This window comes from Diorhabda sublineata, chromosome 11, assembly GCF_026230105.1.
Source record: "Diorhabda sublineata isolate icDioSubl1.1 chromosome 11, icDioSubl1.1, whole genome shotgun sequence".
NCBI classification, from domain to species: domain Eukaryota; kingdom Metazoa; phylum Arthropoda; class Insecta; order Coleoptera; family Chrysomelidae; genus Diorhabda; species Diorhabda sublineata.
The window spans coordinates 11994014-12007458 of NC_079484.1; the positions used below are offsets into that span (position 1 = coordinate 11994014).

Consider the following 13445-nt stretch of genomic DNA (forward strand, 5'->3'; position numbering starts at 1 on the left):
TCCTTCCAGGCAATCCGCTGTATACATGAGGTTGCAAAACAATGCGCTCAATATCCCCAGGTAGCAAATATAAAATAGCAAGGGATATGTACGTAGATGATTTGATACCAGTTTAGATTCGGTTGAGGAAGCGAAATTTGTAATTTCTAAAACTTCAGAATTCCTGATAAGACGAGGATTCGAACTACGTATATGGAAATCCAATATTCCTCAAGCAATTAGTGATATTAATCATGCAAATAATAGTAAGGTACTGGGGTTACTGTGGTTATGCGACCAAGACATCTTAACGTATAAAATATCCACACCAGAAAAATTTAATCAAAAAAGGATTACCAAACGCTCAATTCTGTTATTACGAAAACTGTGGATGGAGAATTTGACTTGGGACCAACCGTTACCGAACCATATATTGAATTTTTGGATAGAGTTTTCTTCCGAATTGGACATTTTAAACGGCATCAAAATCGAACGTAGCCTGTGGCTTACGTCTACCTATTATCAGCTAATGCAAAAAAATGAGAAAATGTGTGATCTTCTATGCGCAAAATCGAAAGTGGCTCCACTCAAGACTTTGACCATATGCCTCGATTGGAGTTATGCGTCGCGTTGTTATTGTCTCAACTGTTAACATTAAGTTTGATCAAATATTTTGCTGGTCAGACTCAACCATTGTTCTTGGATGGCTACAGACGCCACCCAACTTATTAAAGTCATTTATTAACAATCGTGTTGCGGAAATCCAACGGTCAAGTAGTTCTATCGTATGGAGGCATGTGCCGACGAAGGAGAATCCAGCAGACCTGGTATCTCGCGGTCTTCGTCCGAAGGCGTTAATTTAATCTCAAATGTGGTGGCATGGCCTCAATTGGTTATTACTTGATCAAACTCAATGGCCTGAAAGTAAATCCATTGTTAATGACTTACCGGAAATGCTTAATTTTTCTTTTGTTGCGAGAGCTCCAACTACTCATTTTCTGTTCGAGAGATTCTCGAATCTCAATCGTTTGAAGCGAATCTGTGCTTATATATTCAGATTTTTAGAAAATTCGAAAAAGTTTCGGTTTCTGAATTAGATCAAAGTTTTAACAAAGTGCTAAAAATAGCACAACAATCTTTTCCCGAAGAATACATTACTCTCAGTTTCAACCCATTATGGGAAATTTACCTGCTGCACGTGTACATTCATCTTTGCCGTTTGTTAAAGTTGAGGTGGATTATTCGGATCCCTTTTTAATGAAAGATCGACGTAGTCGTGGATGCAAGACTATAAAGGTTTGGGTGGCTGTATTTGTCTGTTTTAGCACACGAGCCATTCATCTCGAATTGGTTTTATAATTAAGCTGTGAAGATTTTTTGCAAGCGTTTAACAGATTTATTGGTAGACGAGGAAAACCAGAGGAAGTGTTTTCTGACAATGGAACTAATTTTGTATGAAATGTATCAATCTCAGAATCAGTTACAAATCTCGGCATTAAGTGGCATTTTATTCCTACAAACTCCCCTCATTTCGGCGGGATATGGGAATCCGGAGTACGAAGTGTAAAACATCATTTAAAAAGAGTTTTAGTGTCTTATAGTTTATTTTTTTTTTCGATTTTCAAACGTTACTTGTGCGTATCGAATCTGTTTTGAACTCCCGTTCTATAAGTCCTCTCAGCTCTAATCCTGATGACTTAACCCCCCTCACTCCAGCCCATATTCTTATTGGAAGATCCTTTTCAATTGTACCGGAATCGTCATTGTGCCACTTACCAGGCAATAGACTATCCCGGTTTTAGTTAATACAAAAGGTTTATGAACAATTTTGGAATAGATGGCATCGAGAATTTATAAGCGAATTACAGGAGCGAAGTAAATGGAAGAAAACAACTGGAAAACTCAACATAGGCCAACTAGTGCTTATCAAAGATTCTAATTTGCCCTCTCTGCGTTGGCGACTAGGACGAGTGCTAAATTTTGTGTTTGGAAAAGACGGCGTTGGACGAGTAGCGTCAGTAAAAACTTCCGAAGGTATTGTGTCCAGAGCGGTTGTGCGACTTTGTCCGCTTCCGGTTGGAAGTAGTCCCTTTCAAGGCGGGGGGCATGTTGACGCCGCCTCTGTGCGAAAGACATAACAAATACAAAGGCCGGCACAACCAGTCGAGAGTTTGAGAAGCCTACACAAGTGAGAGGGTTCTCCCTCGATTGAAAAACATTCACAAATGTGTTATTCTTTGTAACGATTCAAATTTACATGTATAAAGTCAAAATATACAAAAACGAGTGTGTTTTACGCGATTCAATAATGCTACGTTCAAAATTATTTTCCTCGTATTCCTTAAATTTTCTGTGGCTTATCTTTAAGAAAAGTTTCATAATTTTTTACTGTTCGATGAGTTTTTACTATTAGAAGAATTTTGTAGCCTTTAAACTTTTTGAAATCATATATATTTTCTTCGGTAAAATTTTGTTTTTTAATTCCCCATAATTGAAAACACTACAGGATAAACTAGTATTTTCTTAGAAACAAATGTATAACTTGCATTTGTATCGTAATATCATAGTTTAAATAAGTAAGAACTCTCGGGAGAGCCTGTAACTCCTAGAGAGCGCGTCCCCGGGTGGCGGATAGGGGAATGCTTCCCAGATATGGGTGGTAGGGCGGAAATCAAATACGCCCCGTGGACCAACAGGAAAAATCTGCAGCGTCTGACCCAGAGTGGGCGGCTGCAAACAGCGACGGCTCCCCAGGTTAGGGGCGGCTGAACCTACACTCACCAAGACGTCTGGCCAACGTGGTGTTTTATGGCTAAACCCCTCTCATATGAAGACATACCAAAAACAATGGCCCCCAGTGCCCAGCGGCTCGAACGACCCTGGCCAAGGTAGCGGTCAGACCAGTCGTAGAGCAGGGGGTGCTAAGAATCCCTGGGTAAAACAAGGCTGCCAACTTCACATTGCAACTTATAACGCTAGGTCAATTGGAAATGAGGAAAGGTTAACGGAACTACAGTACGAACTGGACAGAATAAACTGGGATATTCTGGGAATATCAGAAACAAGGAGAAGAGGTGAAGAATCCATTAGACTAAGATCAGGACATATCCTATTCTACAAAGGAAGAGAAGATAATAGTTTGGGTGGTGTGGGTTTTCTTATCAACAAACGAATCTCCCCAAATCTTCAAATACTTAAAACCATATCAGATAGAGTAATATACATAACACTTAAGATTAACTCCAATATAACAATTAAAGTCGTTCAAATCTATGCCCCAACAAGTAGTCATGAGGACGAAGAGATCGAGGTGCTGTATGATGAAATCACACAGAGCCTAACAGAAAATAAGACAAGATACACGCTGATAATAGGAGACTTCAACGCAAGAATAGGAGAGCAGTGTAATAGCTCACAGTATGTTGGACAATTTGGACTGGGGAAACGAAATGAAAGAGGGACGATGCTTGCAAATTTCCTGGAAAAAGAACAACTATACATAATGAATACGTTTTTCAAAAAAAGACCTCACAAAAAATGGACCTGGGCCAGCCCGGATGGAATTACAAAAAACGAAATAGACTACGTGCTGACACCAAATAAACATATCGTCCAAGAAGTTGACGTTCTTAATTCCTTTAATACGGGCAGCGACCACAGATTAGTCCGGTGCAGGATCGTATTAAACACAAAATTGGAAAGAGCAAAAAAATTCAACAGCACGCAATACCGTATAGATCCTGATACAATAAGAGACAACAAGTCAATATATAGCAAAAGATTGACAGAACGACTAACAAAGGAAACAACATCATCACACGAGAGCTTGGACGAAACAAACAATAGACTGGTAAAAGAACTGAAAGAAACAACTACAAGTTTAGTATCATCAAAAACTAAAAGAATAGAAAAGTTTACAACACAAACCAAACAGCTACTGGAAAGAAGGAGAGAGCTCATTAAAGACAACAAAAGGAATACAGTAGAGTATGCCGAACTAAACAAAACAGCAAGGAAAATGGCCAAGCAGGACATACGAAAGTATCAAGAAAATCGAATAGAGGAGTTGATACAGCAAAACAGAGGTCTGAACATCTTTAAAAAAGAAAACGCACATAAAAAAGAAATGATCAAATTGAGAGACGGACAAGGTAACATAACAGAAGATCGAAGAGAGATACTCAAGGTAACAGAGAAGTTCTACACAGGTCTGTTCGAGTCCAAAATAGACAATGAGTATGTTAGAAAAGCAAACAGTGACCATAAAAACAGGATATGTAACGTTGGCTCCGAGGATCTACCTGAGATTGAAGAGGAAGAAATTGTAAAAGCTTTAAATCAACTAAAAAACGGAAAGGCGGCAGGTGACGATAACATCATACCGGAAATGTTGAAGGAAGGTGGAAGCCTACTGATAAGAGAACTTAAATCATTATTTAATACATGCCTAACCGAGGGAAGAATACCACAGGATTGGAACACCGCGATAGTCATACTGATATATAAGAAAGGTGATCCAAGCAACCTAGAAAACTATAGACCAATCAGCCTGCTATCACAGATCTACAAGCTTTTTATGAGAATAATAGCAAACCGCCTTGAATTCAAACTCGACGCATACCAACCCTATGAGCAGGCGGGCTTCAGAAAAGGCATGAGTACAATAGAACATCTCCACACATCTCCAAGGACACTGAACGAAAAAGTAACGGAATATAACATCCCATTATGGATTGCCTTCATAGATTTTAGAAAGGCCTTCGACACAGTTGAATTTTGGGCAATTATCAGGTCAATGAAAAATGCAAGAATAGACCAACGATATATTGACATTATACAGACACTAAACGACAACTCAAAAATGAAAGTAAGGCTATATGAAGACACTGAGGAAATCATAATTAAAAGAGGCGTTAGACAAGGAGACATTGTGTCACCCAAATTGTTTACACTGGTGCTAGAAGACGTTTTTAAGAGCCTACACTGGGAAGACAGAGGAATTGATATATCGGGAGAAAAACTAAGTAACCTAAGATTTGCCGATGACATTGCCATTTTTGCCCCAAACAGTGAAGAATTAGAATACATGCTTATAGAACTACAACAAGAAGCAAGAAAAGTAGGCCTAGAAATGAACATTTCTAAAACCAAATTCATGACAAACCAACGGACAAACAAAGAGAGTATAAATGTGCGAGGACAACAGATAAAGAAAGTGAACTCTTATATCTACCTAGGTCAAGAATTAACATTGGGTAAAACCAATCAAGAACTTGAAATTAACCACAGAATACATCTAGGATGGGCGGCCTACGGGAAGATGCGACACGTCTTCAACTCCAACCTACCCCTCAAACTAAAAACCAAGGTTTACATGGAATGCATTCTCCCAGTAACAACCTACGGATGTGAAACATGGGTCCTAACAAAGAAAATCTTGAATAAATTAAAGGTACATCAAAGATCAATAGAACGGAAAATGATAGGAATAACGCTTAAAGACCATAAAACCAATGAGTGGATAAGAAATAGAACCAAAATCGAGGACATAGTGAGGCGAATAGGTAGTCTTAAATGGAACTGGGCCGGACATGTTGCTCGAAATAACACCAACTGGAGCGGAAAAATAACAAGATGGAGACCTTGGGGGGAGAAAAGAAGCACCGGCAGACCACAACAAAGATGGTATGATGATATCAAGAGAACAGCCGGACTTAACTGGTACCAAGTGGCACAGAACAGGGAAAACTGGAAAAATATGAGAGAGGCCTATATCCAAAGGATAGAAAACGGCTAGAAGAGAGAGAGAAATAAGTAAGATATTAGATCTTTGTGATTTCCAAACGTGACAAAATCGTTTAGAATTACACCAGCAAACCCTATGTAGTGGTACTAGGATAATGAACTATAAAAAAGTAATTGTGGATTGAGTAGCCCGTTGGACACAACTGCCGGTCCCAAGCCCGGGTAAAGGAGGAGGGTCAAGTCGATAGGCCAGCCCCCTATCACTTGGAAAAAACTTCTTTTGGCTAAAAATCCGAAAACTAGGCCTCGGAATATGGATGATCAAAATGGAAAACGACAATGGCAACGAAAACGGACTATGATTTGTGGAACATGGAATATACAGGGAATTAGAACGAAGGCAGATGACATTTTACAAGAAATTAAAAAACATAAACTGGACTTTATTGCTCTCTCTGAAACAAAGAAAAAAGGACAAGGTACACAAACACTCGGGGAATATATCCACATATACAGCGGCGTTAACAAAGAAGAACATACAAAAAGGGGTATATCGCTCCTTATACATGAGAAGTATAAGAAGAACGTCTCCAGCTGGGAAGCAATAAGCGATAGAACAATAAAAGTTAATGTCAATTTAAAAGGCTGCAAAATAACAATAATTGCTACTTATGGACCTAATGAAGACGCACGGGTAGATGAAAAAGAAAAGTATTATGAAACGCTAAATGAGCTAATATCTCAGACAGGTAACGATCGAGAAATCATAATACTGGGAGACCTAAATGCTAGAACTGGCAAAGAAACGAAGCATGAGATAATAGGGCCCTACGGTGAAAATACCAGGAATGATAATGGCTCCAGGTTGATAGATGTCTGTCAACATAACTTACTAAGAATAATGAATGGGTATTTTAAACATAAGGAAATACACACATATACATGGACGCAAATAACTAGAAATCTAAGATCAATAATCGACTATCTTATAATGAAACAAAAAACGAAGATAAAAGTGCACAATGTCAGAGTATATCGATCCGCAGAATGTGGAAGTGACCATCATCTGATAAAAGCTAAGTTAATAATGCCAATAATCAAAGACAACAAACAAAAGAATCAACTGCAAAACAGTAAAGATTTAACAGATATAGATATACCAAACTATAATATAGAAAGCCTTATGAACGAGAGCACAAAATTATTATACCAACAAAGACTGGACCAAAACCTCCCACAGGAGTACGAACAAGAACCAACAGACAATCTTACCAAAGTAGTAATTGACAGCATACACAAAGCAGCCAAAGAAGCCTTAGGATATAAAGAAATGAAAAAGAGAACACGAAATTATTGGTGGACTGAACAACTGCAAAATTTAAAAGAACAAAAACAACGATTGTATCATACCTGGCTAAGCACTAAAAAAGCAGAACATAAGGAACAATATAGTGAAGCTGTATCAAAATTTAAAACCGCTGCGATAGAGGCCAAAAACCTCAGCTGGGAAAATAAATGCAAGGAATTGGATACCTATTTAGGAGGACGCCAATCCAGGGAATCGTGGAGATTTATAGATAATGTTAGATCTGGCAGAAAAGAAAATATCCCAATAGGCACCATATCACCAAATAAATGGCAAGACTATTACCGCTCATTACTCAGAGAACAGAGATCTGAATATAGTAACATGCCGGCTGAAGACATACGGATTACAGGTGAACCAATAAAAATCAACGTAGAAAAAACAAAGAAAGCTATAACACTACTTAAAAATGGGCGCGCTCCTGGTCCAGAGGGAATACCTGCAGAATTAATAAAAGCAGGAACAAATAGGCTGTTTAATATCCTAACAGAAATTATCAATAGACATCTAAATGGAGAACCAATACCGCAAACGTGGAAAGAAGGATGGATCACGTCCATATACAAGAAAGGAAATAAGGAAGACTGCAATAATTATAGGGGCATTACAGTGACTAGTACGCTCAGTAGGTTATACGGAAAAATAATAAAGGAGATCATTTGTGAAGAATATCACCCATACGAATCCGAGGAACAAAACGGCTTCAGAGCAGGTCGATCGACGATAGATAGTATTTTCTGTCTATCACAAATAATCGAAAAGAGAACCGTAAGATCACAAGAAGTGCACCTACTATTGGTAGACTTAAAGAAAGCGTATGACACAGTACCTGTCTCAAAATTATGGGAGGTTCTGGAAAGAACGAGCATAAATACCACTCTAATAAAGGCTATAAAAGAACTATACAGAGACACAACAGCAAAAATAAAAATAGGTAACAAGGTGACAGACGGCTTCAAAACAACCAAAGGCTTGCGACAAGGGTGTTGTTTATCCCCAACTCTGTTCAACATATACATAGATGAAGCCCTAAGAGTTTGGAAAAAAAAATGTAAAGGAATGGGACTAACTATTGGGGAGAGCACCTTGTATACACTGCACTATGCCGATGACCAGGTAGTGGTAGCACAGGAAAAAGAAGATCTGGAGTACATGTCTAGAAAACTTATAGAAGAATACCAAAAGTGGGGTCTACAGGTTAACACGGAGAAGACACAATACATATGTATAGGATCAGAAGATTCACCTGGGAATTTAGATCTAGAGGGAAAAATAATTAAAAACTGTAAGGAATGCATATACCTAGGTGTAAAACTAACAACAACAGGACGAAACGAGGAAACAATTAGGGACAGAATAACCAAAGGAAGAAAAGTAATAAGAGCCCTGAACTCAGTGCTGTGGCAAAAGAATATTAGACCAGAAACAAAAAAGAGAATATACAACGCCATTTTACAACCAATAATTACATATAGCTCCGAGGTTTGGCAACTTACAGAAAAGCAAAAAAATAACTTAAATACAGTGGAAATGGATTTCTGGAGGAGAGCAGCAAGAATATCTAGAACGGAACATATAAGAAACGAGGAAATAAGAAGACAATTGAAAGTAGAAAGAACTTTAGTAGAAGATATAGAAAAGAAACAGTTGATTTGGTACGGACACATTAAGAGAATGGGAAGAGAACGACTACCAAGAATAATATTAGAATGGACCCCCAAAGAAAAAAGAAAGAGGGGAAGACCACCTAGAACATGGCTACAAGGAATCACTAGAGCAATGTCCGAAAGGAACCTAGCAGTCGACGACTGGCAAGATAGACAGGCCTGGAGATTAGGAACCCAAAGGCGTATAACGCTATAAAAGGGGATATATATATAAAAAGTAATTGTTGTTGTTCCAGAAAATTGAATGTGAATATTATTGAATATTCTCATTCAATAATTACAATTCAAAGATGCTTCTCAACCAATTAAATAATCTCGAAGATGTAATATATGTTCACCAATATAATGCAAATAGTTTCATATAAAACAACTTTTAATTAACGCATTTCGTTGTACGACACTACGTTTTTTTATATATAAAAAAGAGATTTTTCTTAAAAATTCGATTAATATATGGTTGTAAAAATTGTGTAGAAAATATTTGTAAATTGTAAAAATTGTTATAGGTTGAGTAGTTTTTTTAAACAGAATCAAAAGTTGCAAAATGATAAATATGTAGTGAAACTAAACAAACAGTTAACAATTGGTTAAGTATAATATATACATGAGCAATATAATGAATATTTATAAATTTTAATATTTACTGAGTCACTAAATTCTAAGTTATAGTCTAATTTTGGTCAAATAACAAATATGATAATAATAATAGAGGAAAAAGTGCAATGCAAACCAACTATTATTTTGTTAACCTGCCGAAAACTATGGTAGAGGTCACAGATAAAATAGAAAATTATAGGTACTGTCTATCTATAAAGGAAATCGCACACATCTGTTCATTTGGTTATAATAATTTTTTAAAGAATTTGAGAGCTTTTTTTAATGCTTCATTAAACAACAGATTGAGATGTGTCATCATCATGTTTTGTAAAGAGGTTATTCTTTATGCACTCGATGAAAGTGCTGTTAAAGTCTGTAAAGGATGCTACAATTTAAGAGCCTTTAATCAGTTACATCCCAGATATATTCAATATGAGACAGATTGGGAGATCTTGGTAGCCAAGGTAAATGCTTCCTACTCCTTGGCTGACCATTGTGCCTCATCTGATAGAAGTAGACTTTTTCACTAAAGGTAACTTGATTTCGTTCTCCCCCTGAATTCTTTGTCTACAACTAAAGCAGAAGGCTACGACGATGCTCAACTTAAAAGGGCAGCATCCAGTGTGGAAAAAATGTCAAAACTTCTTTTTTGACGATATACTTTACTCATTCTGAGCTCTTAGAACCACTGGTTTGTCATTGTCTGGTTAGAGAGGCCTTGTCAGTCATAATTGTTTGGGTAGTCCGTTTGTAGCCCCCTCAGTCGCCCTAACTCATCCCAATTTGGAGAATGTTCCAAGCGTTTGAAGCAAGACTCTTTTACTAAATCAAATCTAAGAACTTTCCTTTTTTTATATGATTGTCACAATTGCAAAGGTTGTGAATCTGTAGTTTTTCCTATATGGAACCGGCAATCCGGGTCAATGGACCAGTTGATGTTGAATCGACGATCTCGTTGTTCTGTGATTGGTGTATGATACCTAAGGCCTTAAGCTCTATGGCTTTCTTAAGCCCACACCTCTTGAAATTGTAGTAAAGCGAGTGAAGATTAATAAGTTCTAAGAAATTCAACTGATAAACCTGTAAATAGCAAATCAAGACATAAAAATTTTTTAAATCTGAAATTGGTGAATGGTTACCATTTTTGTCAGCAAATATATTTGAAATATTCAAGGTTTATGCTTCTGAATAATATTTGAGGTTAACTGTTTGTTATAGTATAGCCATTAGGAATTCGAAAAGATGGATAATTTTTTGTTCTGAAATCAACTAAACTATACAGAAAAATGTTTGTTGAAACAAATCACACGATTAAAAATGAATAGAAAAATTGTGTATATAATTGAAAAAATTTAAAGCAGCATCCACATATACAGTCATAATAATTATATAAAAATAAAACTTCTAGAAATGTTCACACAGTTCTAAAAAAAATATTGTGGATATTTCGTCTCAATTTGTGGTAAGTTACAGATCTGTCTAAACATTTTAAATAAGCAAAATTTTCATCCATATAAACTGAAAATAAAGCAAAAATTGACATATGGTGATCTAGATCAATGACTGCAATTTTGTGAAACTATAGATAATAATACTTCACAAGATCCAAATTACTTAAGACATATTTATTTTTCCGAAAAAGCTACATTCTATTTAAATTGTCATGTACATCGACAAAACGTCAGATATTGGTTCAATGGAACCCCTCCATTGTTTTGAGGGTGTCATACTCAATTTCCGAATAAATTAAATGTTTGGGCAAGTATACTAGCAGAAAACAATATAGACTCTTTATTGTCAGAAATTTAACGGGAAAAAAACCAATCTATACCTGTTACAGACACAAATAGTTCCTTCAATAATTAATGATATGATTTAGTTAGAAACAATCCAGGCGATTTCATTGGGGATATTATTTTTCAGCAGGATGGAGCTCCTTCTCATATTGCTGCTCACCAGATCTGACTCCTCTAGATTTTTTACCTATGGGGGTTATTTTAAACCCAAACTTTATGAGAGCCATTTGACAAGACATCAAAGAATAGTCGGAAGAGGAAACTGTCTGTCAAGGGAAGGGGGTAAAAGGGATGACAATTTTTTATATGTTATAAAACACCTTGATTAAAATAAAAATAGACAGGTAAGACTTAATACCTGCACTGTATAAAGAGGATTAATACAGATGTCAGATCTAATTGAAATTGTGACAAAAATAAATTATAAATTTAATTACAAATTAGTTTCATCTATAAATGTGTTGTAACTCATCTGAAATGACCATTCTTTAATAAAATCTGATCATTTATTATGTGCAATAATAAACTACTTAGATTTGATAAAATGGATGCTGCTTAAATTGTTTATTATGAAAACCACAGATCCCAAATAGAAAATAAAAACTGCAACATTATCAAAATGAGTATTAAATTTAGAGACTTCCAAAAATATATAACCAAAAAGGTTACATAACCAAACATTTGCGTTGGCGCCTTTTTTGAGGTTCGGGTCGGAGTACTGCCCTAACAGCTTCATCAAATACCTGTTTAAGACCCCTCTGAGTTAAAGCCGAGCATTCCATATATTTTACAGCTCTAATCTTATTGGCCAATTTTTGTCCTTGTTCTCTTTTTATAGGACTGAGACCTTGATCAGCAAGAGAATTCAAAGTTTCTCTATCATCTCTTAAATCTATTTTCGTACCTGAAAATATATATGCATAAAGCTATCATACCAAGTATGTTATTAAAAATTTATAATATTATGCTTGTTTTGACCTGCTAATTTGGACCCTTCTCGAAACAGTTATTGGAAGTGTTTAAATGATATTTTCTGTGCAATCTAGGGCTATGCACAGTTCTTATAACAGTACTTGCTATTAACCAAGTATTAAAAAGACCGTCTGATGGTTTTTTGATGGGTTGGAACGAATCTATTAATATGTGAATATAATTTAACAGTTCAGAAAATAACAGATTCTGCATACTGTAATAATTATTTCTCCAAAATTTATTGATTGAACTTTTCTCAAATTTTTTGAAATAAATCTTGGGCAATGCAAGGTAATAGAATGCACAAGAAAAAATAGCAAAATCCAGTGGTCACAAGAGCATTAATCACATTGTTTGTCATCCAGCAGGCATGTTGGTGTTGCGCAGGTCATGGTTCTAGATTGCCTTATGACTTCTTTAAATGTATTTGAATGCTTTCATGGTTTCTATTATTTTAACCAAAATTAAACAGAAAAATTAATACTGTAATTAAATAAAACAAAAACTAATGCATTTGTAACGCTTGTGCCACAAAAATAGAACTACATATATTCTGCTGAAATAAAATATACTAGAAAATTGAAAAATAATCAATTTACTTACCAACTAATATAATGGGTGCATCTGGACAGTGATGTTTAATTTCAGGATACCACTTAGAAGTAACATTTTCAAAAGAGGATGGTGATGCTACACTGAAACATATCAAAAAAACATCTGTCTGTGGATAGGATAGAGGTCGTAACCTATCGTAATCCTCTTGACCTGCAGTATCCCAAAGTCCTAAACTAACAGAAATTCCATCAACTACCATTGGGGCGGAATAATTGTCAAACCTGAAATAAAGTTTCAATAAAATTTCCTGATGGTAATATTAAATAAACAAATGATGTTAAAAATTTAGTGTTTTAGATTATTTGTTAAAATTATCGGTAAGGAAATTCCTAGCTATACTTACACTGTCGGAACATATTCGCCAGGAAAACTATCTGTGGTATAAGAAATGAGCATACAAGTTTTTCCTACGGTTCCATCTCCAACAACCACACATTTAATGGGCCGGCCTGATGACATATTTATTGTGTATTCCTGAAATAACAATGACGATTTACCAACATAACCTAAAATTCTATAATCAACACTTACCTATAAATTATTTTGTTAGTGAAAAAATACAATGTGGGCTATAAAATTTTAAGTTTAAAAATTTACATATATTTTTTTATTAGGTTTTATTATTCCTTTTCACAAAATATTACCATTACTATCTGCCATTGCACTTATCAGTGTCATTAGTGTCAATTGCCAAAATAAGGGCTTAAC

The 13445-nt window shown here is 35.8% G+C and overlaps 1 protein-coding gene across 1 annotated transcript; it reads right to left on the bottom strand.

Annotated features, from left to right (window-relative positions):
* Nucleotides 1-8732: 8732 nt before the first annotated feature.
* Nucleotides 8733-13422, bottom strand: LOC130450035 (ras-related C3 botulinum toxin substrate 1). The gene is made up of 4 exons (XM_056788198.1): nucleotides 13269-13422; nucleotides 13081-13211; nucleotides 12726-12958; nucleotides 8733-12054 (listed from the first exon to the last, which is right to left on the bottom strand). The coding sequence occupies exons 2-4, from the start codon at nucleotides 13194-13196 to the stop codon at nucleotides 11816-11818; spliced, it is 588 nt and encodes a 195-aa protein (XP_056644176.1). The 5' UTR covers nucleotides 13197-13211; nucleotides 13269-13422; the 3' UTR covers nucleotides 8733-11815.
* Nucleotides 13423-13445: the final 23 nt, after the last annotated feature.

What these genes read in the sequence shown, in the direction of transcription:
- LOC130450035 (XM_056788198.1), bottom strand. Translation starts at nt 13,196, where the DNA reads ATGTCATCAGGCCGGCCCATTAAATGTGTGGTTGTTGGAGATGGAACC. An exon ending in GGCGAATATGTTCCGACAGT is followed by an intron (nt 12,959 to 13,080) that starts GTAAGTATAGCT and finishes ACTTTATTTCAG; the next exon opens with GTTTGACAATTATTCCGCCC. An exon ending in TGCACCCATTATATTAGTTG is followed by an intron (nt 12,055 to 12,725) that starts GTAAGTAAATTG and finishes ATATATTTTCAG; the next exon opens with GTACGAAAATAGATTTAAGA.